General features: G+C 39.9%; 1 protein-coding gene across 2 annotated transcripts; it reads right to left on the minus strand.

Moving 5' to 3' along the window:
* Positions 1-2,111: 2,111 nt before the first annotated feature.
* ADGRF4 (adhesion G protein-coupled receptor F4) lies at positions 2,112-26,597 on the minus strand. Of its 2 annotated transcripts, XM_088795669.1 has the most exons (12): positions 26,329-26,597; positions 25,373-25,412; positions 20,944-21,023; positions 18,145-18,253; positions 16,092-16,146; positions 13,497-13,648; positions 12,032-12,283; positions 9,560-10,939; positions 7,248-7,289; positions 6,804-6,863; positions 5,719-5,778; positions 2,112-2,863 (listed from the first exon to the last, which is right to left on the minus strand). In XM_088795669.1, exons 4-11 carry the CDS (start codon positions 18,229-18,231, stop codon positions 5,731-5,733), a joined length of 2,076 nt encoding a protein of 691 aa, XP_088651795.1. In that variant the 5' UTR covers positions 18,232-18,253; positions 20,944-21,023; positions 25,373-25,412; positions 26,329-26,597; the 3' UTR covers positions 2,112-2,863; positions 5,719-5,730. The 2 variants fall into 2 exon arrangements, with proteins under 2 accessions (XP_088651795.1, XP_019590178.3); XM_019734619.3 differs by lacking the exon at positions 20,944-21,023.
* Positions 26,598-26,808: the final 211 nt, after the last annotated feature.

Below are 26,808 nucleotides of genomic sequence, written 5' to 3' on the forward strand. Positions count from 1 at the left end.
TAATTAAAGTCCTAATATGTAAGTCTTTGACTCCACTTCTCTAGTCCACACAATCACCCCACTTGTTGCACAGAGTCAAAAGCACCTTTAAAGAAAAAGTGATGTACTCACACCCCCATCCCCAGGACATAGGGGATAGGGAGAGGAAGCTAACATTTCTCAAGCATCTCCCATGTGTTAGACACTGGGGCAGGTGTTTTCATAGGCACCATCCTCTTTACTCTGTTCAATACCATATTTATATTTATATTACCATATTATGGATGAACAAAGTGGGAGACTCCTAGAGACTAAGTAACTTGCCCAAGTTACCCATCAGAACGTGGGAAGGATAGAATTGAAACACACATCTGGCTGTCTACAAAACCTATCTTCTTCCACGGGCCAATACTGCTTGTGTTTGAAGGACATTACAGAGCAACGTCTCAATCAACACCTACCCTGTCCCAAAATCCCCAGCCCCAGAGGCTGAGATGTTCACTCTTCACTCCCTGACTTTCATAACCCACTTGCATGTATTATCAAAGTGGGCTTATTTCTTAAAATGTGTTCTATAACTTGATTGTTTCTTATTTAATGAGTTTCAACGTTCTTTGTTTTACCAACTAAAATCTTTCCTTTGCTGGCTTATCCTACCCTGCACTGAAGGCTCTTACGTCTTAGCAGGCCCCCTCCTAGAGGAAGTTGTGGGAAAGGGTTAAAATATGAGTTGCATTTTCTGGTTGCCTCTTTTAGTGGTGCCACTCCCCAACTGTTTCCCAAAGATCCTGTATCTTTTGGAAACCAATTCTCCACTCCCTGAGCAGATTATTACCTCTTGAAGAACTGAGTTGGGAAATCAAGCACCAAGTAAAAGCCACCCCCTTCTGTTTGTAATGCAAACTTTCAGCCACACCTCTTAATGGAATGAATGGGACGTGGAAGGGTGGAAAGAGATGATAAAATATCACCTGGCCACATGAAGCATGGGGAATGGATTTCATAGTGGGGGTATACAACCACTGAGTCACTGAGTTGTGTCCAAGATGAGAATTATCGGGAGGGAAAAAATTCCTAGGAGAAAATTTATCTTCAAGCTACACTGCTTGGGGCCAAGATATTTCTGCCTAAGGTTCATACCTAGGTGTTGGCATATTATATCCGTAGTCCCATTTATTCCATAAATTCTGTGGTTTTTATTGCCAATTTATCCTCCCATGGTGATCTTTAGAAACGAATATGTCTTTTTATTGCAGAACTGACTAAACTCAGCAGCATATTCCCCTTAATATGTACTAAAACTATGGGGAGCTTAGAGAAATATGGAAAAGAAAGGAGACTAACTGCTATTAACATAAGGACATTATTAATTTCACCTTGTTCTTGTACCAAATAAATCTACCAAACTAAAGGCAATAATTTGGCTTGGATGCTATGGAATTTCTAGATCTTGGCTTGAGAGAAATAAAAGTCATTTTTATAGTAGCAAGAGTCAGGAAGGAAAGGTGAGTCAATAAATTAACGCTCAGGCAATTTTATAAATCTTGAGGTTAGATTCATGTCTCTCACTATGGACAATTTATTTCAATTTTATGAGAGGAGCATAATTTCCAGCTGACTGGGAAATTTTATCACTTGAATAATTACTATTTGGTTTGAAACTAATCCTGATCTTTCTTCTAAACTACCAGTACTGAAGGTTATAGAAGCAGCCCTGCAAAGAGGTACATACCCGTTTGTTTGTGTGTTTTGTGAAAAGGGGTAAATGGCTTTTTGTGACTTCTGGTTTGATCAAATTGCTCTACCCACACCCACACAGCCATCTTCAGCCCTACTGACTGGCTTGCTATTTAAAGCTAAACTGGGGATAGAAATTTCACTAAGCATCTCTGAAAGACAGCAGTGTTGTTTGCTGAATATTTCCAGGTTCTGACCTTGGAACTACATGGTAAGATTGCATTCCTGGGCCTCCTGTGGATCTGGTTAATGAATTGAGACAGATTGATAACAGGGTTAACACCCTAGAAGGTTGTGGTACCAATGGACACACCAATCTTGAGTGGACCCACAGATGAGCAAGTCGTGAAAGGTAAATATTTTCATTTTTATTTCTAAAATAGCAACCAGAATCTTTTATACATATAGTGGATTACACACACACACACACACATACACACACGCACTAATATCTACAAGAATATTTTTCCTGTTTCACAAATGAGGAAACTAATGTCCTAGGAGCTAAATTAATTTTACTCAAGAGCTACATATAATAAACTAAAATAATAAACACATTTAAAAAGTCCTTGTATTTTTCTTCTGTTCCCTGTCTTTAGGAAACCTACCGTGACTTAACTGTCTCCAAAGTAGATTCAGAGTTTCAGACGCCATCCCACCTCCCACACCCACTTCCAACCCCACCCCTGAAACTGGATCTAACCCCTGTCCATCAAAATGCCCAGGATCCATGCAGAGCGATGGATGCCTGAACCCATGGCGCCCAGAGCAGGCTTCAGGAGGAACAGCAGACCACGTCCAGCGGGGCCTCAGCAGCCCCAGGCTTGCCAAGAGGTCATAAAATGGCTTGCAGGTTGAGTCTTAATCTTGCCCAGGTTGACCAAGAAGCTGGTTCTTGCAGGTCAAGGGTAGGTCAAAGGGTCAGTAGATCCACTTCCTTAAAGCCTAGTCACCAAATGTTATCCTCCACTTTTCCTCAGCCAACATTTCCACACTGAGAACTGAGGTATTTAACTCCTGGCAGGAAGGGAAAGTCTCCCAAGGAAGCATACCTGTCCCTTCTCATTCCAGCCTGCTTTCCCACCTCCTTCTCCTGGGGCTCAACTCTCAGTCCAGGACATAGAACATCCATGAGCAATGGGGAAGCCTAGGCAAAATGGTTCAAGCACTGGTTAACAGAAAACAATGGTTGGCATTTATTGATAACGTAATTGGAACCAGGCACTATTCTAAGAGTATCAACCCATTGAAACCTGAAACCATCCTGGGAGGTACGTGTATGTATTATTATTAGCCCTATTTTACAGATAAGGGAATGGAGGCACAGAGGCATGAAGCAATTTCCTCAAGGTCACACAGTAAGATGGCTATGCTCCCGGCTTTACTGATCTGTGCCCTGTGTCTTCTCCATGCTGTGCCCTCAACCGTAAACTCAGTAGTCAGTGCCTGCTTTCCCTCCTCCACAATCTAGACTTGGTCTCTAGAATGATTCTACAGCTCTGAATTTACACAGAAAACAGTGTTGCTTCTCTGGAGGTATTTATTCAATCTGCCTCGTTTTTCACGATGGAACGAAGAATTCTGTATCCTTTTAGGTGTATTTCAGGCATAAACAAATATATGGAAAAGATTTTAGAGGAACAGAACAGGTGACCCTGAAATCCCACTGGGTGCAACAGCTCTGTTTGGGTCATATTAAAGGCCCAAATACAAACAACAGAGGGCGCTGTGCAGCTGTGGCCTCATTAGAAGAATGCCATCCCCCTCCTTCCTCTGTGTCCCTGGATGGGGTCCCTCAATTAAAATCTATGCCTGAAGCAAACTGCCCATTTTTCACACCTCTACAGTCTTTTCTTGACCCCAGGACCTCCTGACTTTATTTCTAAGATCAGTCTGGCCTGAGGTCACTGGGATAGCAGGAGCTTGCTCCCACCCTCAGGGATCTCAGTTCTTTGGAAGTCCAGTTCTGAGACCTCTCCCCCTTTCTCACCACTGGAATTCTGCCTACCTCCTGAGACCCCCATCAGTCTTCGATTTTGTATTCTGACTTAAAGTCTGAAGTACTGCCTCTTCCCTGTGGCTTAGTCCTACCCTGGGCTGAGACCTTGCCTTGCTCTTACCATATACGCCATGTCGCTGAGCTGTAATTGTGCCCTAAACACCATGGATGAGCCCTGATCTCAGTTGATAGACCTTCCTCATGCTTCTAGCTCTCCATTCTGAACTTGGGAGGATGACTTAGTGTGAATTTCCTGTCCCTGTCCTTCAATGCTCGTTGGGCCCCCAATACGGTCTGTCACAGTGCCAGCTATTGTTCCTGAGCCCTCTGATACCACATGCATCCAGATGTGAAAAGCACAGTCCCAATTACTGAGAAAATTCAATAGGTCCAGGACGACTGAAGAAGGCTATACTAAAAGAATGCAATCCTCAGTTCATCTCCCACCTCATAGGTTCAAAAAGAGAAGTTGGAAATTGAAGAATTATGTGAATTTCTTTGGGGAAAGTTGTTAGTGCATTCCCACCTCCTTCTTACATTTCCTTCTAATATGGGTCTAAGCCTTGTCACCTCCCCGGTTCTAGTAAGTAGTGTAGAGCCTGATCTTGGCTTCTACTGGTTTTTTCCAGCTTTTACTACAACCAACCAGGTATGCCCACTAACTGGTTATAAGACCTCAACTCTGCTTCTCTAGAATGGTTGGATATACGATTTGCGGAAGGAAGGGCCTTCTCCAGCTGAGACAGTCTAATAAACCTCCTCACAGCTCAAATTTGGACCTTAATGGAAAGGTTAACTTTAACAGATCATCTAAACTACCTCTCAATTAGAAACTAATCAAGAAATATTATAATGATATTCCACCATAGAGGAACCCTATGGGCTATGAAATGGGCAGAGGTTGGGAGGATTCACCTTTGTAAAGGTCTACTATATTCCATCTCCCCCTTTTTAAAGTTCTAATATAAAAATATAAATCTGAGGATGATTAATTAAGGATAATATGGTGGTGTCACCTCTGGTTTCCCAGCCCCCTACATGTGCCAGTGAATGTATATGACAGAACCCTTCTACTCTCTCTCCCTCTCTCTGGGATCACGTGCAATGGCCCACACCGGCACAACATCAGGTTTGTAGGATCTGTACCACAGGAGATCCCTTTAGGGTTCTTCCAACTCACAGTGTCTTTGGTTCCATGAAATTGTTTCAACCTTTCTCTTTGCCCCATCGTTCAATATATGGGCCTTGACTCAGAAAGGAAAGAAATGTAAAAGAGAATGTACCTGCTCCCAGATGGTGTTTAAAAAATCTGAGACTCACCAATATCCATGCAGAGAGGCCATGAAACCTCTCCAAGACAAAATCCTACCAAGATGGATCATCCCAGCCAACATTCTCTTATTACCTCCTGGGTTTCTTGCTGCCATTTTGCGACTTGTTCTCCCCTTCAATGGCTGCCTAATATTTGTTTTCCCCTGATTTCACTTGTGTAGAAATGTCTCAGAGGTTGGCAGTGAGTAGACAACTAATTTGCCACAACTCCACCCACAGCCCCTTAGGAATGATTCTGGGCCCCAACTTCATTAAGGAGAGACAGATGATTGCTTTGTGGTTTCAATTAATTACGTCTTCCTTCTCAAGACTCAGGCTACTATACACATCACCACTCACTGACAAGATGGAGTTAAGTATGAGTGTGGGAGTATCCTGTATCAGTGCAGGTGTGATGACAGCATCCTCTCACTGAGAGAACAGGGAAAAATAAAAAGTGTGCTTAAGATTTGGTCATGTAACCTGAAATGACATAGGTTTTAAAGAAGATGTGCATATTTTCATTTATGTGTTGGGCTAAAAGATATTCCCATTCTCTGAAAGATTTGTCTACCTGTTCCTTTCCCACCTTACTCCATCATCACAGAGTAGGTAATATCATGTTCACAAGGGACATGAGTAGTTTGCCACAACTTGCGGTTGAAAGTTCTCCTTGAGTTTTTAATACTCACGTCTTCTCATCCTCAACGATTCATTAATTTAGATCCATTGGTTGGGCTTAATGATGCATTCTAAATGCAAAAGAAAAGTAACAGTGATGTCAATAAGTAGTGGCATTGACAAATATGCACATGTATTTATATTTATATATATGCCTGCCTAGAGATAAACATGTAAAAATGAAGATACGAAGAGAAGTACCTAAACTAACAAAGCTACACAGAATTAAATTCTCATATGTCACTGAATCTACCATTGTAAGCTACATCATTGCTTTTATATTCCACTAAGAAGAAAAAAAAAATTGCCAATTAAACCACGACATGCAATTGATTGTAAAATACATTCCAATTTCAGAAATGTTAAAAGGTGAATAAAATGCCTATTGTAGAATTGGTGAACTATGTTAAAGGTCACACTCAATACTAGTTAACATTAATGCTAACTCCTGATGTGTCCAGAAATGTTTTTGTTTGTTTTCGAGGAAATAGTTCTTATTGAAAAACTGTTGGTTGAGTAAATGATTTCTTTCTAATTAATATAGCAATGATAGCAATTTGAGTTGGTATCTTAAAAGACAGACAGCTCAGACAAAAGTTATCTTAGAGATCTATAAGTATACAGATACCTCAATCCAAAGGAGTGTGGTTTACTGAGAGTCCTGAACGAGGAGAATGCTAATTCTCATGATTGGCTGGGTGGCTTTGGGCAAATTGCAAGTACTCTGGGCCTCGGTTTCCTTACTTGTGAAATGTATAGGGTAGACTAGAACCTCATTTCTAACTCATCTCTTATTTCTGTGCGCTAACATATTAAGAATTTATGAACATGGGTCTGTGCTGTCCCATCTCAATGGTCCAAATGTCAAGTTAAAATATGTCCAATGTAGAAAATCCTTTTGAGGGTTATATTACGCTCACCTTAAGCTTTAGCAGGCTACTCTAAGGTTTGTTGAATGAGAAAAGAATGAATAAAGATATGCCCTAAGGATTCTCTTTGCTAACAAATCCTGAACACTAAGCTATAATATTTATCTCTGACTGATTCTGCTGAGGACACTGACCCCTCAGTATTGAGACAGAAAGGGGAGGCTTACCTCTGCTGCCCTTGATGGCCCCTTCAGTGAACACATCTTCATCCTTAAAGCATCTCTTATCTAAAGAAGCAATGACGGTGAAGAAATGACAACATTCCCAATGCCCAGACCCATGTCCTGAAACTTTGTCCTGGCAGAAGCAGCATCAGATGGCTTAGCACAGTGTGTGTGGCAAATAATAAGACTTAGATAAAAGTTGAGGTGTAGTTATAAACAAGATTTATGGTTAAGATTAAAATTGTGATTATGGTTTCAATTTTTTCACCACCTAGATTCACATACAGCCTCCTGTCGACTTAATGAAGTGCAGGAAATGAGAGAGTGTAGTTCTTTCCTTTCCCCGATAGCTGATGCCCTGTGCCACCCCCACAAACCCAACTCCCCTGAACTATGCTTTCAGCCACATGGAAATCATCTAAAATGAGTGAAACAAATTCAAATTACCTTGTGATCCATAATGGTTCCAAACAGCAAGATGAAGAACCCCTGTGGCAAAATTCAACAGAAGCATGAGGACAGTTTTGCAGACACTATCCCAGCTATTATATTAATACCACTCTTCTATATACTTTTTAGGACCATTATCAAACATTAGAAATGTCAGTTTCTACTGATTCAGATAAAAACACATTAAATACTTTCTTTGAGTATACCTCAAAGAAAGAGTATCACCATGTCTGTTCATGACAGTTATTGATATTTATTGAATGGCTACAGATGTAGGACAGAGTTTTCGACCTTATTAAATCCATTTACTTTTTTCCCAAGTATTAAGGTAGTTGTTCTTCCTTATGATGACAGTAATACATGACATGGAATCTTGTAACTCAAAGTCACAATCATGGAAGATACCTGAGAAAAATGAAAGGTATTCTAGTCTACTTTAAGTTGGAGATAAAAGTTAAGAAATAGGCAGCCAGATTCTCTGAGCTGGTAGAAAAAGATTCTGCATAAAAAAGAGTGAAAACTACAGAGGACTGTAGTCTGTTCACATTTAAATTATTTGGTCACCTATAAAGTCACAATAATTGGAAGTCAATCTTTTTAGGTGGTGGGAGTTGAGGTGTACGAAAAATCTAGATCCTGCCATGAGAGTGGAGGGAAGCCTGGGTTTCTACAGACAGTTTCATAGTGAAGAAACAGTGAGAAGAAGATTGAAATTTTTAAATGTGAGTCACAAATGTGGTAGTATTTTTATTTCTATCAAGAAAAAAAATAAGAAATGATCTGGAAAAAAAAATAGAAGAAAACTTTCTGAGGTTGAATTAAGTTGTAAAGTAAAAGTAGGATGAGGTCATTAGTCACCAGAGTAACTGATGGAAATCTCCTCAGGAATTGGGGAGAAATATGAGTCCAGGAGCTTTTGATTTTAGAAAGAAAGAAAGAAAGGAAGGAAGGGAGGTAGGGAGGGAGGGAGGGAGGGAGGGAGGGAGGGAGGGAGGGAGGGAGGGAGGGAAGAAGAAGGAAGGAAGAAACTTAAGTCAAAGATTTCTCTTTAAAGCAATGAAAGAAAGTGAAATAAATGTTCTCCATAGTTAATAAAGAATTATCAATAGGATATATAGTTGATCTGAGTTGATATTTCTTTAAAGTCTGCTTTATATTTTGTATCAAATTTTTAAATAGAGTAGTAGTGACTCTAAAAGAATAGAAAAATAGTGACTAAAAGAAGTAGTGACTCTATTTAAAACTCTGTTAATAAGAATACTTTGCTGCTATATTATGCAGTTATATTTATTTCATTTCAATACTAGTTTAATTATTTTTATTTTTTTCTACAAAGAAGCAGATTATATGTTTCAGTCTTTGTAGGCTACACAGTCCCTATTACAACCAACTCACCTTTCCCGTTGTAGCTCAAAAACAGCGATAGGCAAAATGTAAAAGAACGGGTATGGCTGTATTCCAATAAAACTATTTATAAAAACAGGCAGCAGGCCATAGTTTGCCAACCGCTGATTAAAACCATAATTAAGAATTTCAACTTGCCAAATTTTCTATTACACATAGGTATGCAAAGCAGTCAGGCTAATGACAGTTTCCCAAATGTGCAAGATGGAACAAACCAGCTCTTAGAGAGATAATCATGCAAACCAATATGTTGAGGAAGAAAAGAAAATAGATATCATTTCAGATCCATCTCTTTATCTTACAGATGAGACAGTTGAGGACCAGAGAAAAGTGACTTTCCCCGGATCAGGTAACATGTGGCAAGATCTATTTCTATGAATAATGACCTACAGTTATATCATAAGGAATAGCAGGGAAGAGACATAAGAACTCCTGAGAGGTTAACACCCAAAGAGAATGGCAAGGGCATCTCTTCACACCATGGAAAATGACTCATTTCACTGAGTTCTCAAACTACATAAAAAGGAATAAACATTGTGCTTATTTTGAGCCATGACACATGAGTGTAGCCTCACAGCTCCCTGACCAAAGAATAGTCCTCTATAAATGAAGGTCAACTTCTTCTGACATTGAAACTTTAGGAGGGATACAGGTGGATCAGTGAGGAGGAAAGAAAGGAAATTCCTACCCAACTAAACACAACTAGATAATCAATAGGGTGAGAGACACCACCTCTAAATGCCTCTAAGATATGCAGGGAAATGGAAGGAACATTTTATGCTCTATGTTTTAAAATCATAGCCATCTTTGATTGTAGAACCAGAATCACAAATTACAAAATAATTATAGTTTATAAATAAGTATTAATATTAATTAATCAAATAAGTCTCCCTCTTGGAACTTACCTGGAAAGCATTGAGCAGGGCAAAGATTATGTGGAATATCAGGGAAGTACCATCTATGAGGATGGCTATTCCAAAACCCCAGGTCAGTCCCAGCAGTGGGGTAAGGATGGCAACATTTTTGCTGATTCTCATAATTATGGCCACATCTTGAGACTTGGAACTGCCAATAGAGGGCCTCTGAGTGTTGACAGCAACAACCAAAACCACAAGAAGATTCACAGCCACAATGATCAAGGCCGGGATGGCAAATGCTAAAAGGGCTTTGGTATTGTCCCAGTTAAGCCAACAGGCATCGCGTCTCATGTAGCCTTTCTCTGGCACTGTGACAGCAACTGTGGTGACAGCTATGATCAGCGGGCACCCATAGCCAATGACAAAGCCAATGGCCATCATGCGGGACTTCAGCATCCTACGAAAAACGACCAGTATCCCATAAATGATGAGCAGTGCTTTGAAGAGCATCCAGAAAAACAGAGAGAGGTAGAAAAAGTGGCTAAAAAATGTCATGGCAACACACCAGTTGTGGTCCAGGACCTTTCTGTTAAAGTTAGAGGCTACAATGAACCACACATTAGCGGCCAGAAGGGACACGGCTATGTTCACGATGCACACGTGACGCATGTAGGATATCTCAGTCACCACGACCTGGGACCACACCGTGGCTTCAATGAGCAGGCAAAGAATCAAGCTGAGGATGGAGACGCTGAGCCCAATGCAGGTGATGTAGCCCAGGATTTTGTCATCTATAGATTTGGGGGACATTAGAATGGAAAAAGACATCACCACATTGGTGTGGTTGCACCGGCATTTCACTTTGTTCGCAGTATCCAACGTTGTTTTACACGCATTCTCATCCCACCTCCTTTTCCGGGAGTGCCAGCCAACACACTGGGCCCGGGCATTCCGGGATTTATTGATCTTCTCAAACGTGAGTAGGATTTGCTGTAATCTTTCTGGTAAAATCACCGAAAGGACCAGACCATTTACCGGCCTGAGAAGACTCTCATTTTGCAAGTGGGCTTCTCTCAGAACAGCCCCCAAGGTGGGAAAAGCTATGCTGATGGCTTGAGATGTATTTGGTGGCAGTTTCCACAGCTCATGCCTGGGAATTTCTATCATTCCTATGATATCCGCCGTTGTATTGTTCATGTTCCTGGAGAATCTGAAACTCTTCTCTGAGGTATTGTGGTGAATGGGAAATGCTTTTGTCTGAATAAACAGTTCATGCACAATGTTCTCAGATTCATTGCCAATGTGGAGTTGCCTAGCGAACAAATTCACTGACTGCAGCAAATCCGAGCTGGCATTCACGTCAGGAATAAAAGCCCAATTGGAAATGGTTGCTGTGTCCAAGATGTGGTTGGCCACTTCGCCATAGCTCTACAATGGAGAAAAGTGGATATTATATGAAGGAGCTACACAGTATTGCACAAAGTCAATTTCTACAGTCTGAAATTTCTGAATCCAATGGTCTGATCTTATTTGACATATTTCCCTTTATATGGACTGTTTCTTGGAATTTCATACTAGGAAGCCTGAAGCACAGGAAGAAAAGCAAAAGAATGTTAAAAATAAAATAAATTGAAAATAAAATGAATCACAAATAAAGTGTATCTGCTTTATTATGTGTCCTGCATTTCCAAACTGCAGTCTGTATAACCCAAGTTTCCATGAGATATAAATGATTGTTTAATATAGAGCATTGGGGGCAGATTCTATGGGAACCTAAGTTTGAGAAATACTGCATACCATATCCCTATATCCCCCACACTTACAAAGAGTGCCGAAGTTCATGAACACATTAAAAGCTCTAAAAAGTGCTGCCATAAGGAAACCTGCTTAATGTTAACTCAGAGTCCCTACATCTGCTGTGCTATGATCTCCTGATTAAAAATGGAAACTCTATTAACATTTCTCAGAACAATTATGTTCCACAGAATGAAATTTTGGAAACACTAGAGTACACATAGTCTTGCTCACTGCCATCACTCTGTGATATGTTCTTGAATATACCCGGAGTGCCAAAAAAATGTATACAAGTGGATACTTTGGTCAATGTTGCTCAAGCAGTAGTTTGCCATAATCAGAAGTGTCTGGACGCTGATGGGAACCACTTTGAGCACCTCTTGTAATTTGCAGAAGTCAAAGGTGACTTGTATTCATCTTCTGTTATTGGTATATATTAAGTATTACGATTTTAATACAGTTTTCCTTTCTTAAAATGTGTATACATTTTTTTGGAAACCTCCGTATTAAGTATGCACAAAAATATGTATAAAAACATTCTAAGTTCTTGACAACTTCCATAAACTAGAATGAATCAATATGCAAAATAGAAATGAAATGCCTATTATTTTGCTATGATCACTGTGGTGGTTGCAATTCTTTCAAAGTACCTTTGAAACTGTTGAAGTGCAGGATTTTGGAAAAAAAATTGTCAGCTTTTTAATGGCACTAACAAAGAATACCTACCTTCATTTTCTCTCTGGTAACATTATCAGACAAGTCTTTAGAAATATTTTTTAATAACTCCACTATAAATGCAATATTTCCAGATGTGGCTTCTGAGGATTTCACAGCGTCAACGATACAAGCATAGTCCAGGGGACAGTTCATGAGGATTCCTTGTGCTACACTCTGGACAGGCTCTGGAGCTCGAAAGTCAACAATGGGCAGAGGTATAGATGGTGCTGCGATGGAAAGGCGTGATACACTACTTAAGTCCTGTTTAAAAAAAAAAAAAAAAATGTTGTTTTATTCCAAAGTGATTAAGCATCTAATGTGTCAGACTGAAGGCGCTAAAGGTACAAATAATCCACCTGGGGAAAACAGACAGAGAAGTAAATGGTCTTAAAAAGTTGTTTAGATGCTGAGAAGTACTGAGAGGGTAAGGTGGGTCACAAATAGGCAGGAGATTCTATCAAAATTCAAGAGGATATGACTTTTCCTATTGGAATTGGCTTTCAGGACCGTGATTTTTAACTCAAGGATTATAACAAGACAGTTTTCTCCAGAGACGTGGAGAAATTCTAGAAACAACATTTATTTAATTATTTTAAGGTTTTGGGTTTTTTTTAAGAGGAGCCACATGGAATCTCAGTGGGAGGATGAGGATTGGACGTTGGCAGGTCAAACCTGCCAGAAGACACAAAGGAACTGCAATTGCAAAACGTTAAGATTTCACTAATTAGAAGAAATGGTGTGCTCATTTCTTCACACTTTTACCTAGAGTCTCCCAGAATGTGCCTTTGGATAAGTCAAAGCAATAATTTACTTCATTTATCTCACTTTTGAATACCTCTAGTGGGCAAGGACCTCTACCTATACTAAGTGACAAAGACTCCATGGCAATACCTTTAAAAACACACTGTTAAACTGTGAGGAAATGCAGAGATCCATGTGCTACAGGTTTGGAGAGAAGATAGATGGAAATGGTGGTTCAGTGAAAGGACATAATATAGGATATTTTACTTCTAACTGAGATTCGTTGTAGTCATTGAATTTCTATTCTCTCTGGGTCATACATTTCTCCTCACTTCTGGTCAAATGATTGAAAGTATTAGAAAAAGATATCAAAATGAATTTGATTCTAGGCACATTTAGTTGATTAACGGATTAGCACAAGAGGTACTCAAATCCATCTTTAGAGACAAAATTTTAACCTCCAAGCATTTACAATTGTGTAAATGAGTTTCAGATCGTTTTCTGAGAAAAGATTCTGAGAGGGACAAATAGAGAGAGGCAGAGTGGGGAGAGAGGAGAGTACCTTAGAGTTTAGGTAAGGGAGGAAGGAGAAGAGACAAATTGAACCAACTCTGTAGATTTTCCTAAATCCAGATCTGAGACTTATTGTCATGCTGAACAGGACACATCAAAAATGTCTGCATCATGTCCTGGGGGATTGACTCATTTAGCCAATAACATGCAAGTTAATCACCTTAAAGAGCATTCCCACAGAAAGACTAGTACATGTTTCGGTTGATTTTTGCCACTTGTTTTGATGACATGTAAATCCTATTTCTCCACGAAAGTGCTGAGCACAGGGCTGGCTGCAGTTGGAAGGAGTGATGCAGGGTCCATGGCATTTCTCTGAAAGGGAAAAGAGAAAGAGAAAGAAAGAAAGAATCCAAGTTAGCACTTCCACACTCTGGTTGGGGCATCAAATTCATTCTGGAGATTTGGGGTTGCTTCCACAGGAGGTAACATTGCCCTCAGCAACAAGTAAAACTGGCCAGGCAGACTGTAAAGCCGATGTCTAGGCAGAATGACCAGCATGTGGAAGGAGGGATCACACATCATTCATAAAGGCTAGTTCAGAGCATCTGAGGGGAGAGCGGCAAGGGATGAGGAGGAGGAAAGCAGCGGTTAGGTCATGCGTGCTAACATGGGGGTTACCAGAAAACACGATTGCATTTGTTTTTGAAAAATAATTAACAATAGCATAGAGCAGGAATCTGTAAACTTTTCTGTACAGGACCCAGTGGATATCAAAAAAAATACAGGAAGTTCAGTTAAATGTTCATTTTATTTTCTGGTACAGTCGATTCTCATTATTGGCAGTAGTTATTTTCTATGAAGTCGCCACCACAAACACTGAATGAGCAAATACTGAACCATCATTCCTAAGGGAAATACAAGGTTAGGTTCCTGGAAGCTTGCGCTCACAGCATTTTCATTAACAGGTCAACATCCATGTACATATTTGTTTTATGTGTGCTTCTACTCAAAGACACCTTATACGATATATATTGTTGACTTATTAATATTGAACAGGCAATGGTGCTATAACTCATGATAGCCTCTAAAGAAAGCTTATCTAACATATGTATTTTTCTCCATAAGGTACATCATAGCTTTGTTAGGAACACAAGACAGCACTTCAGCACTAGAGTTGAGGGCCATGTTAAACAGCAAAATCACCAACAAAAAGCACACAGAAACCAAAACACGTGGCACTGCAGAAAGAACGCGTGTGAACAGTAGGAGAGATGGAATAAGAAAGCAGAGCACCACCTACTTCAGCCTCAGTGGGAAACATACATGCGCCTTGACTGACTCCATTTTTTGCTATTCTGCATATGTCTGTGAATGATTGAGAAAGCGCTGTGAGTGTTGATGTGGAGATTACAGATACATTTCAATGAGTAGGAGAATTTGCAAATACAGAGTCCACAAACAATGAGGATTTACTGAAGATGTTCAGATCGACAACAAATAATGTTTTAGGGTATGTACGGTCCATGCATTATTATTCATTGTTTTACTGAAATTTAAATTTAAATAGGCATCCTATATGTTTATTTGCTAAATATTGCAACACTAGTCAAAGAGTAAATATTTTCAACACTGTGGGCCACACGGTCTCTGTCCCAGCTACTCAACTCTGCCTCTGTCGCATGAAAACAATCAAAGACAATATGTAAATCAATGGGCAAGGCTCGATTCCAAAAAAACTTTATTTCCAAGAACTGGTGGCAAGCCTGATTTGACCCGTGGGTAGAGTGGATTAACTTGAGGCAGGGAACCCAGGAATGGAGCTGTTGAAGTATTCCTGAGAAGAATTGCCCTAGGATACTGGCAAAGACTGGAAAGAAGTAAATGGTGCTGAGAGCTATTAAGGGGTCAAAATCAACAAGACATGGTGACCAATTGGTTGTGAGTCAAGGAATGCACCCATATTTATGACATGGACAGCTCAGTGGATGAGTCCATTCACAGGGAAAGGAAACAAGTTGCTTTGCATCTTGTTTGCCATTTACCCAATGCATCAATTTAGCAAGTTGTTTAAGCGAGCGTGATTCTCAATTGCTTCATCCATAAAATGTGTAGGTGATGCCATTGTGTTGTTACAAACATTGAATGAGACAGCATTTTGTGCAGCACTGAGATCATAAATGCTCAATAAAAGTTAGCTCTCTTTCTCTCCACTTTCCTTTCTCAATTCCACACCTGTGTAGAGATTTATGTGTCACCAAAAAATATACTTGACTGTGCAGAATCCAGTTATTCTTACTATTTGGGTGAGAACCACATGATTTCATTATCTTACTACTAATGATTACATGAGTAGTTTTCTTCTTCTCAAGAGTGACCAGTCTGGCCAATACAAATCCTTTCTGGCAGCAATTCAGTCGACTTCTCAGCACGAAAGAGTTACATACATTTGGGTGTTTGTTACATCAAACACCCAAAATATGTTTGAATGAAGGAATGAATGAATCCTGTTCTCTTCTCCCTTCTGCCTCTTGTTCACTCATTAATTTGAAATTTCCTTTTTGGGTTTTAAAATGAACACTAATCTATTATTCTAGAACACATGTGAATATTTTCCAACTTCCTTCTCGACTCTGACATAGATAATGGTATAATTGTAAAAAAAAAAATCTATCAATACTGGTAAGCATTGAGAACTTATTAGAGATCATTATTCTATTTGAAACCTTGTGGTCTGGGGACATGCTTGCCATATCAATGCCCTTCCTTTATTCTACCCAGTCTTCAAATGGAAGAAGACTGTCCTATAACCACATACCTTGTATTCTTTCAGGCTTGGGTTTCCCTTGAGGTCGTTGAAGTTTAGCTCCATCCTGTAAAACATAAATTCCCAAAGGTACTCTTTACTGTGGGACTCTCCTCTCTCCTCTCAACTTAGAGGCGCCATGTAGGCATGAAGAAAAAATGTGTTCAGGACTAGGAAGAAAATGCAGCAGGTCCATGGGCTGACATTGCAAGAACTTGCTGAAGGAAACGTGGATGGGGGCATGGATGGAGAGCACAGTGCCCTCCAATGAACCTTGACAGTGGTCACTAAGCTCTGAAGGTCAGCTTAGTGTATTGGGTGCATCTTTGGGGAAGTTTAAGTATCCAGGGCGAACACAGAGATGACAATTACAGAACTAAGCTGTTCTCTGCCTGTATTAACTGTACCTGTGAAATGGAGTTAATATGGTCTGCCAGATACCACATAACCTCATAAAGAAAGGAATGCGCAGATACTAGGAATAAGCATTAGGTTGCAATAATAGATTCACAAACTCCTTTATAACTATAAAGGACTGTAAAGATTATCTAAAAGAAAAAAAAACCCTTCATGTTATAGATAAGGAAATTAAGGCTCGGAGAAGTGAAGCAACTTGTGCAACTAATGAGAATCAAAGTTAAGGTCTGAACCTAAATTGCTTAACTGCCAAGCGAGTAGTCATAGGCCACTTAACAACATTTCAGTCAACAAGGACCACATACCAGGTGTGGTCAAACAATACAGTGAATGCTTAAATTAAAAAAAAATTACAGTAAATGACACACTGCCATTTTATTCCCCCTTAAAATACTCCCCCTCACTTCGAACACACTTATCCTATCGTTCTTGCCACTTTCTGAAGCAGTTCTGAAGTCCTCTTTCATGAGTGTCTTTAGTTATGCTGTCGTGGCTGCCTCGATGTCCTGAATCATTTTGACTTTGGGGAAAAGCCAGAAGTCGCATGGTGCCAGATCCAATGAATAAGGTGGATGAGGACACACTGTAATGTTTTTATTTGACAGAAATTGCTGTACCAGAAGCCATGTGTGACACGGAGCATTGTCATGATGGAGGATGATTGACGGCACACTTTAAAACACACCTTCTCTCAACTGTAGCACACACCGGACTGACTGCACTGAACAAGCTGAAACTTGTCACACAGTTACTAAGGTTCAAGGCACCGCTTCCCATATTGAAGATCCCTGCCTTTCCGTTGGATGGCACCCCGTGCAGCATTCAGCGAATTTTGTGATCGCAACAAGCCTCCGTGTAACGCATCACTTCTGGTATGGCAATTCTGGCCAATGAAAACATTATGCTGTGTCCTCATCTACTTTACCACTGAATCTGATACCGTGACTTCTGGCTCTTCCCCAAAGTCTAAATGACCTTGAAAGATAAACGTTTTGAGTCAACTCATAACATCAAGGCAGCCATGACAGTGCAACTAAAGACACTCAGGAAAGAGGACTTCCAGAACTGCTTCAGAAAGTGGCCAGAATGTGGGATAAGTGTAATTGAAATGAGGAGGAGTATTTTGAGGGGGATTAATGGCAATGTGTCTTTTACTATAATATTTTTTTTTATTTAAACATTCATCGTATTGTTTGATCACACCTCGTATACAATGATGGCACACCATATAGTCTAGGTGTGTGGTGGACTACACCATGTAGGTTGGTGTAAATGCTCTCTGTGATGTTTGCATAATGACAAAATCATCTAACGATGCATGTCTCCAAATGTATCCCCGTCATTAAGTGGCTCATGGCTCTACTTCCTCTTCTCAACAGCTGCCTCTCTACATTCCCTGTGGCTTACAAAGTGAGTTTTCTACCATGTGGTTATTGCACCATGTTACACCTTGCAACTATCCTGTTGCAAGTCTCAGCCACCTCTCAACTTTTCCTTGTTCCTGTCTTTAGAAAACTACTATCAACAAGAGTGAAACTGTAGTCATTTGAAAATTTCTTTAAAATGACATGTTATTTGTCATAAATCTAGCCAGCTAGGAGAACTGTTGGCTTTCTCATAAGGTCACATAAGAATGGATCAAACTTACTTTTGTGTGGATCTTAAATCTATCGTGAGAACAGTCTGTGGCCAGAAATAACATTAAACAGCAAATCGTGGTTGCCCGGGACTTCATTTTCGCACATTAGGATCTTCACCTGCAACAGAGAATGAAAGTGGATCCAACTGAAGGTGATACCTTGTTTCCCTGAAATTAAGACCAGGTCTTACATTAATTTTTGCTCCAAAAGACACATTAGGGTGTATTTTCAGGGGATGTCTTATTTTTTCATGTACAGCAATCTACATTTATTCAAATACAGTCATCTTCTTCTGGAACATCGTCATAACATACTAAATGCATCCATCTGACTGACAGTCTTCACTGGGGCTTATTTTCAGGGCAGGTCTTACTTTTGGGGAAACACGGTAAATAGCACAGAACTAACACAATACTTAACAGACTAACAAACCACTTAATGACTCCACTGGGTACTGAGATAGTCATACCAAATAACCTACCCCAGGAAAGGACACCAACATCTATATTCAAGACAGCTAAAATGTAAAACAAGGAAAGACTATCTATCAACTGTTGCCCCTTCTACAAACAGTAGACAAGAATGATGGAAGCACCGGGAAAGATGTATGTTCACCAAAGCTTCATTTCTTATTTAATCCATTAGTTTTTTTAGTAGTAAGTAACATTTATCAAGTGCTTCTATTTGTTCTAAACCTTTTTTTTTTCTTTTGCTTTAGACTCATTTAATCATATGATACAAGATCCTATTTTATCAATGGAGAAACTGAGGTATAATGACCTGAGCAACTATGAGCCAAGGTCACTCAGGTGAAAAATGGTGGAGCCAAGAGTTCAACCCACGTGGTCCAAATAGAGAGGAATCCTTAATCTCTGTAGCAGAGTCTCTCTGTGATGACACTATTAACATTTGGGGCTGGATAATTCTTTGTTGTTGAGGGATGTGCTATGAATTGCGTGTTATTTAGCAACATCCCTGGCCTCTGCCCACTGGTTGCCAGGAGCAGTGCCCTCTCCAGTTGTGACAGCTAAAAACATCTCCAGATAATGTCAGTTGCACCCTAGGGGAGAAAATTGCCCCCGTTGAGCACCAGTCCTATAGTGGAGTCAAGTAACTTAAAATGAAATGAATATACATTAGTGTCTGCTACTGGACAAGCACTAAGACTCCCTTTAATAGATGGATAAACTACTGCTACAGAAAAACTATAGGCGCTGGAAGTATCTCTCTTTTTTTTTCTTCTTTTTTTTTTTTTTTGCCACATTTCTGTTTCTTGATGGTTTCACCTTTCAAAGCTAAATATCAAAGAAAGTATCTTTACAACAGTTGAAATTCATCAACATCATCACTATCATTCATCATCATCACACATTTCTTATAGGATCGTGGTAATTAAGACCCCTTACTGGAAAGAAAGTTCTTTAGAATGATTTTCCAGGTAGTACAGATGCAACAAAATGAAAATATCATGAATTTTAGAATCAACAAGAGTTAAGACTCTTGTCTCTGTTATTGGTGAACTATTTGACCCTTACTGAGCCTATTTTCTCAACAATGTCATAAAATGTAGGACGATTGTTTATTTTCCCAACCAACATTTATCAAGTGCTTCCTGTTTGCCAGGAACTGTATCAGATGCTGGGGCTACAGAAGTAAAAGATACTGTCCTTTCCATAAAGGGTGTCCACTGCGGAACACAGACAAGTTAAACCAATATTGAGAAGAGAGATTATCCACATGCTGTACCTACTGAATAAAACCAGGCAGACACCTAGACTTCAGCAAACATAAATTCCCTTATGATTGAATGGAGATGAACTAACTCTGATCTATCTAGGCTCAGAAGGCAATCTGTGGCCAGGGAGCAGACAAAACTCTTTGAACTGGGGTCCAACTTATTCTGGATCAAGTCAAAGCTAAGATGGACTTTTATGACTCCAGTGAGCCTTCAGCTGAGATGACGATGCACAGACACTTCCAGGAAGGTTTCCAAATTTTCTTTGAGTTTAAAATTGTGTTTGAGTTTCTAACCACTGAACAGGGGGAAAGTATTTTGATTTATACCACCATCTTGTAGAGCAAGTCTGAGCAGGGGAAAGTGAACATGGAAGAATGACAGGCAAAGTGTAGTAATAGATTTGCATAGGTGTTGTTGAGATATGCGTGCAGAATTCATTATCCTACAGTGTGTGTGGAAAGAAGTTCTCATGTATTCAGCAAGTTGGTAGATGGGTACACTAAGCAATTTGCAATGTTAATATTGTTTAGATAAATTTTTAACTGATGATTACAAAAGGAAATACCAGAAGAACCAGTATAGGTTGTCTTAAATGTATCCATGTGTTTCACTTATATACCAGTGGCTTTCAAACATTTTTGACCACGACACAATAAGAAACAGATCTTACGTTGTGACTCAGTATGTATAGACAAATATATATATATGTACATAGGTGGGTATCCCTATGTAAACTGAAAAAATATGTAAGTTATATATTTTTAAAATTTTTGTAAAAAATACTTATCAAGACATTCAGATATGCCCATGATTTTTATCTTGTATTCCACTCTATTCTATCTGGCAGTGCCTCAAAAATTGGTTGCCACCCACTAAACTGAATTCACAAAACTAAATTGAATTCACAACTGTCAAATGGATTGTAACCTGCAATTTGGAAAACAGAATTGTAGACTATAAGATTCATTATCAAGTTGAAAATTGTTCACTTTTCCCACTGAAGTGGTCATTTTGATCTTTTCTTTTTATTACTCTTCTCAATTCTATTGAAATCTCTTTGCCCACCTACCTGTATCAGGGAGAAAAGATACGTACATTCAGGACCAAATAATAGGACTGATGCTGAGGATAAACGCAATTCTCCTCGACCTGGAGAACATGGTTTGAAATGCACAGTTAAATGGATGAAGGTGAGCCAAAGGCAGGCATTTATAAATAATAATGCCTGCTCTCTAAGGCATCAGAGTAGGACCACTTTTACTCTCTATGTTTTCAGTATAGCCCTCTCTAAGTCCACAGATCCTGAAAGTGTTCAAGGAGTAAAGGGTCAATAATAATGGCATTTTCTGTAGATCATTATGCTTTTTGTGGAACATTATAGAATAATGATATATTTCATGTGCTAATATAAACTTAAAAAAAAATTTACTAGCAGAAATATATATGCAATATAAAACCATAAACATAACCATAAAAAACACAAACTTTGAACTGCGTACAATTGGCTGTTTGGTAGGTTTCGGTTAATTTGCTACTTGATCATTCATGTTATTACAGTCTGCTGTATATAACCCGCATACCATTTGGTATGATAATTACATAGTAAATTTCCTTCAGTTACTATAAATGTGTGGATGTGGGGGTGTGGGGGGTGGTGAACAATGTTACCCAAGAGGAGTTACATTTTTATTTTTGCCCAGTTTGATTGGCAGGCAGGGGTCAGATGGATTATGTTTTCAAATTAGCCCCAATTGGGTTATGTCTCTTCTTACAAGAGAGAGTTGAATGGAAGCCCTCCCGTCAGAATCAGACGTTGGCTGAGGCCAAAAGCCAGAATGCTCTGCAGAGCAGACAAGGAGCAGAGCTTAAGGGCTGTGAGAATGGAAAATTTTTAAAAAACAACAAAAAGAAGCATTGCCAGCCTAATTCCTAATCAGAGGTTGCTATTTTACAGAACACAATGGAGGAAGCCCACTTTCTTAGAGTTATCATTGATAAAGTCTTAATAATTAAAGTGAATTTTGAATTTTGTATAATTCCAAACTGAAAAATATCTGCAAATACAACGAAAGTACCAACACCTAGCGCATGTCTGCAAGTAGTAAGTTATCTCTTGAAAGAATGAGGAAAAGAAAAGAACAAGTGCACGAAATCCAAAAATATTAAGTTAAATGTGACAAGAAGAGTGTGGATTGTCCAGAAGACTATCAGCAAAACATGGACAGAACCGTCAGAAGAAACTTTCCAGTGTGAACCTAACCAAGGCCAACTCTTCTGGCTATTTCCTAGTGAAGAGTGGCTGGAGTCAATTCCAGATCCTTTCCTACATGGAGAATCCAGAGTTATTCTATGTACATTATGCTTAAGTTATCTTTATACCATTTATAGACTTCTGGTTCTATAGTATGTTCAATTTATCAAAAAATTGTGTCTTCGTTAAATCTCTAGTTCCATAAATCCCTTGGGTTTGATGGCAGGCAAACACTGATGGGAAGAACTGTCACTGGCTAATTAAATCAAGATCCTAGGGTCTCACATTCTTATGGACCCCAAATGTACATCTATAAAATAAATGTTGAACATTAAAAATCAATCAGTCAAGATCCTAGTACACAGTGGGGGTGGGATCAAAACAGGAAGCAATAATCCTGACAGAATAGTGTTGTAACATGCATATTCATACCTGGGATTGACACATGCAGAGGGGACCAAAAAAAATGTATACACATTTTAAGAAAGGAAAACTATATTAAAATTTAATACTCAATATATACCAAAAACAAAAGATGAATACAAGTCACGTTTGACTTCTGCAATTACAAGAGGTGCTCAAAGTGGTTCCCATCAGTGTCCAGACACTTCTGGTTATGGTAAACCACTGCTTGAGCAACGTTGACCAAAGTGTCCACCTGCATACATTTTTGGCACCCCCAGTATTATCCACCACTTGTTTACCAACAGTTTGTAGCAGGCACCAAAGTTAAAGAAATAAAAGATGAAAGAAAACCTTAACACGGAGAACATTGGTACACACCAACTTAAATGTTCCATGAATTCAGAAAGTCTGCCTGCTCTGCTCTTAGTAGGAAACCAATATAGAGTTCGGTGTCTATTGTACCTGGGCAAGGTATTGTGTCCTGAAGTGTGTGTCTGTGAAGCACTGATCTCACAAAAGACCAAGGGTTCCGTGGTCAGATCAGTTTGGGAAACAATGTGTACCAGCACCACCAGCACCACCACTCCCCCCCCCCACACACACACACACAGCAAAGGTTCTGAGAATTCTCCCAATAAAAAGACAGTGTCACCCAGGTTTTACCAAATGTACTTGATCCCCAAGAGTGCTATGGGGCTTGTCTTTCTCTATTTGACTTATTGCACTTAGCATAATGTTTAACTATTACATTGTTTTGTACATCTGAAACTAATAAAAGAAAATTTAAATTAAAAAAAGCTAAAAAGAGTGCTATGGGGGAATTTAAGGCTGCTGCTCGAGGACAAGATGTCACCTTGGAGTGTAACACATTAACCTATCCAGACTCAGACACCGGGTGCATTGATGGGGCACCGACCACATGCCAGTCCCTGTGCCAATCCCCTCATAGGAGCTCCTTTAAGTTACTCCCACTGTAACCCAAGTAGCCCATCAGAGAGGAATAGCCCTGGCTTTAGTGAATCCTGGAAGGAAGCAGCAATGGACAGGTAATCTTTATTCTGTGCAATGAGTCAGAAATCTTCTGCAACATAACGCTCAGGAACAGGTGGGATGGAGATCAGAAGTTTGGGACCATCACAAGGGAAGGAAAGACAGAGTCACACATGGAGAATAAAAAAGACGAAGAGAAAACATGATTCCAAAGAACTCCTGCCTGAGATTATCTGTGGTTATTTGGTAAACAAAGAGTTATCTGACATTTACAAAGACACTCCCTCTGGTTCCTACATTGGTCACCCAATAAAGGAAACTCCATATCTTGTTCCCAAAGTGTTTGAAAGATGACATTTCAGAGATAAAAGCAACAAGCAACCTGGAACGGCAGCTTCTCAGGATGTATAAAAGCAGTACCCCAAATTCCTCCTCCCTCTTTCTGTAACCTGCCCTTCTCTGTGCGTCATTATATAAAAAAGTGTGATTCCCCACTACCATCCATTTGTTTTCCACTTGGTAGTAAACAGCATTCTCTCTGAATGGAAGCCAGGCTCTCTGCTCTAACAGAGAGAAAACAGCATTGGCTGGCCTCAGAGGCTTCAAGGAAAATGTAACTAGACCTGAAAGAAGTGTGTTTCAGGAGCTACATCTCAGAGAATTCTCAGCAGTGGGAGCCTCCCATAAGACTTGGCACTTTAGCCCCAGAGCCTGAGAGAAATTAGGCTGCACCTAGAATAGGAAAAAAAAACCAGGTTACCATTAGTAAGGAGGTGAACACGGAGGGACGTTTTCCTGCCTCCAGCACCCAGTAGAGCATAAGACGCATAAGAGATACTTCATACACATTTGTGGATAAACAAATGAATGAGTGAATGACCCCTGCCGAGAATAATGCCAACTTCTAAAGTTTTTGTTTTAAAAACCACAAGACCCCTTTTCTATCTCAGAGGGGCAGGGGAGGTTATTTGCAACGCTAGATAATTTTGGAACATGGTAATTTGAGCAGCACTGCTCTCGGCATCCCATGGTTCTGATTTTTATTGTACTACCTAGAGCCTTATGTGAAAAAGGATCGTAAGGTCACCTCTAAGTTCAGCAAGAAAAAATGTGATGCCAAGATTAGTGATGTCTGCCACAGGCATGGCAGTGCCAGCATCTCTTATTTATCCCACCTTCCTTGTACTGAGAGCTGAGTTTCTGAATGAGTTGAAATTCAGAAGTACAATCAGTTGGTGTGGGTCCGGGAGCTTGTTTCTGATGGAGGTGTAGGCGATGACTCACACAGACTGAGGCACTCCCCACCTGTCTGAACATGCTGAGTGAGAGCTGGCATCAGGACTCACAAAGAAAATAAGAAAATGTACAGCCTGGGAACTGCCACTGCAGTCAGGGAGGAAGGAATATGTCGAAAGGTGTGATCTCTCAAAACCCTTCATGCAAAACACCCTAAGGTGACCTGGATGCGAATGTCTGTACACTAAGTGGACACTTGCCCAAAGTGTTTCTCTCCATTGAACTTCACTCCAAGGTGAGAGGGAGAGGGTATTCTTACTTATTTGCTAACCTTCTAAGTCACAAATCACCTCATACTCCTTGGCCAATCCCATTGATGGGAAGGACCAGTTCTGAAAGGTTAACGGGAGGGTGAGGAACTTAGAGTTAGGTGACCCACATTTTGGGGGGAGGTGTATGTGTGTATATGTTTTGCTCCCCTCAGCCTAATTTCATCACTGTAGGCTCCATCTACTCCACTCATGTAATTAGAACCCTGATTATATAGTCAGACAGCTAAAGAAGTTGTTTGTGCGTTTCTTGGCCTCAATAACAGAATATATGCAGTCACTCTTACCAGTTCTCCCTTGCCATGGATGAGCTGTTTCGTTAAGAGCCTTGGGGGAAAGAAAGATATAAAAGATCTGTTAGAATCAGAAACATCTCATCCTCATATATTTTACGTGGCTTCCCGCCAATCTCTTTGTAGCTCATAACTTTAGAGAATTGCAGGCTGGATTCAAACTCTGATAAGTTTGAAGAATCACATAATTTTAGAGTTGGAAGGCATTCAAGACCTCACCAACTATTTTGATATATATATGATTTTAAAGAAATTGATATACCAGGCAATTATTCAGCTCCATGAAGAAGCCTCACTGGAGTGCTGACGCTCAAAAAAAAAAAAAATCCCACCTCACGATGCAACATTTTTGCACTCCCACAGTTGTCCTCAGAGTATAAGAAATATAAACCATTGAATGCTATAGTTTGGGCCATGCAAAACAAGGGGACACGCCTTTGCAAAAAAGTTTTAGCAACTTCTAACTGGAGGAAATGTTTCCCTGTAAGTTGATATAAAGACAGCTTTGTCTGCCCCACTAAAAGAAGAAACTGTTAACAACTGCTTTATAAAACAAAAAACAAACAAACAAACAAAAATCATCTAGCTTTACATCCAGCCTAAAGGAAGGGAATTGAACGCTACTTTGCTCATCCAATTTATCAAGCAAGGGGACAATCAGAGAACAGAGAGTCTAATTGCCTGACAAGGTGCTTTGCATTTTCACTCCTAAGAGTGAGCAATTAGAGACTGACAAACGACTTTTTAAAGAAAAACAAATGTAAAGGAGACAGGAAATACTCCAACCTTCAGCTAGCCAATTTCTAAGTAAAGTTAAGAAAGCTGCCTACATAATCAAGCATTCCAGAAAATACCACCATCCATCACACATTTTCTCCATTCTGGAATACACGCAAAACAATCCTGTCTCCAGCAGGAAAAAAAGGTGTTGGTGTGGCATGTGTACTCACAGCATCCAGGAGCTCTCCAGCCTGGCAGGAAGGTTGGCGCTGAGCTTCCCACTGCTGTACCCCACATCACGTGTACTTGCCCTGGCACCTCCCACGGTCCCCCTTCAGAGGCTATGATCCTTCTCCATTTTTTGAAAGGGACAGCCAAGCGGCCCCGGTGCAAACCAGCCCTCTGCTGTGAGAGGCCAACCTGAGAACTATAAAACTGTCCAGCGTTTCAAGGCTTGTGTAAGTCTGTGATTCATTCGACAATGGGTCCGTCAAGCACACCTAAGAGAAATTACAGGTTTCTCTTGTCTGAAGCATCTCCAGTAAAATGAGTCATCTGTTTGTCCTTTAGTTTCTCATCTGTATCTCAGATGATCGCATGAGTTCTTGTGTTATGTCTCCTGCACTGGTGCGATTGGAACCCGGGGGATAAAAATGCAAACTTGTGCCAACTGTTGTCGATAATTTTAAAAGGCTCTCATGTTTTTGCCT

The sequence above is a fragment of the Rhinolophus sinicus genome, chromosome 2 (assembly GCF_057876585.1).
Source record: "Rhinolophus sinicus isolate RSI-liver-muscle chromosome 2, RSI-T2T, whole genome shotgun sequence".
NCBI classification, from domain to species: domain Eukaryota; kingdom Metazoa; phylum Chordata; class Mammalia; order Chiroptera; family Rhinolophidae; genus Rhinolophus; species Rhinolophus sinicus.

Excerpts from the sequence above, each read along its gene's own strand:
- ADGRF4 (XM_019734619.3), bottom strand. The coding sequence starts at position 18,231 with ATGAAGTCCCGGGCAACCACGATTTGCTGTTTAATGTTATTTCTGGCC. Across the intron at positions 16,147-18,144 it reads GATTTAAGATCCACACAAAA|GATGGAGCTAAACTTCAACG; the intron begins GTAAGTTTGATC and ends TATGTTTTACAG. Across the intron at positions 13,649-16,091 it reads CAAGCCTGAAAGAATACAAG|AGAAATGCCATGGACCCTGC; the intron begins GTATGTGGTTAT and ends TTTCCCTTTCAG.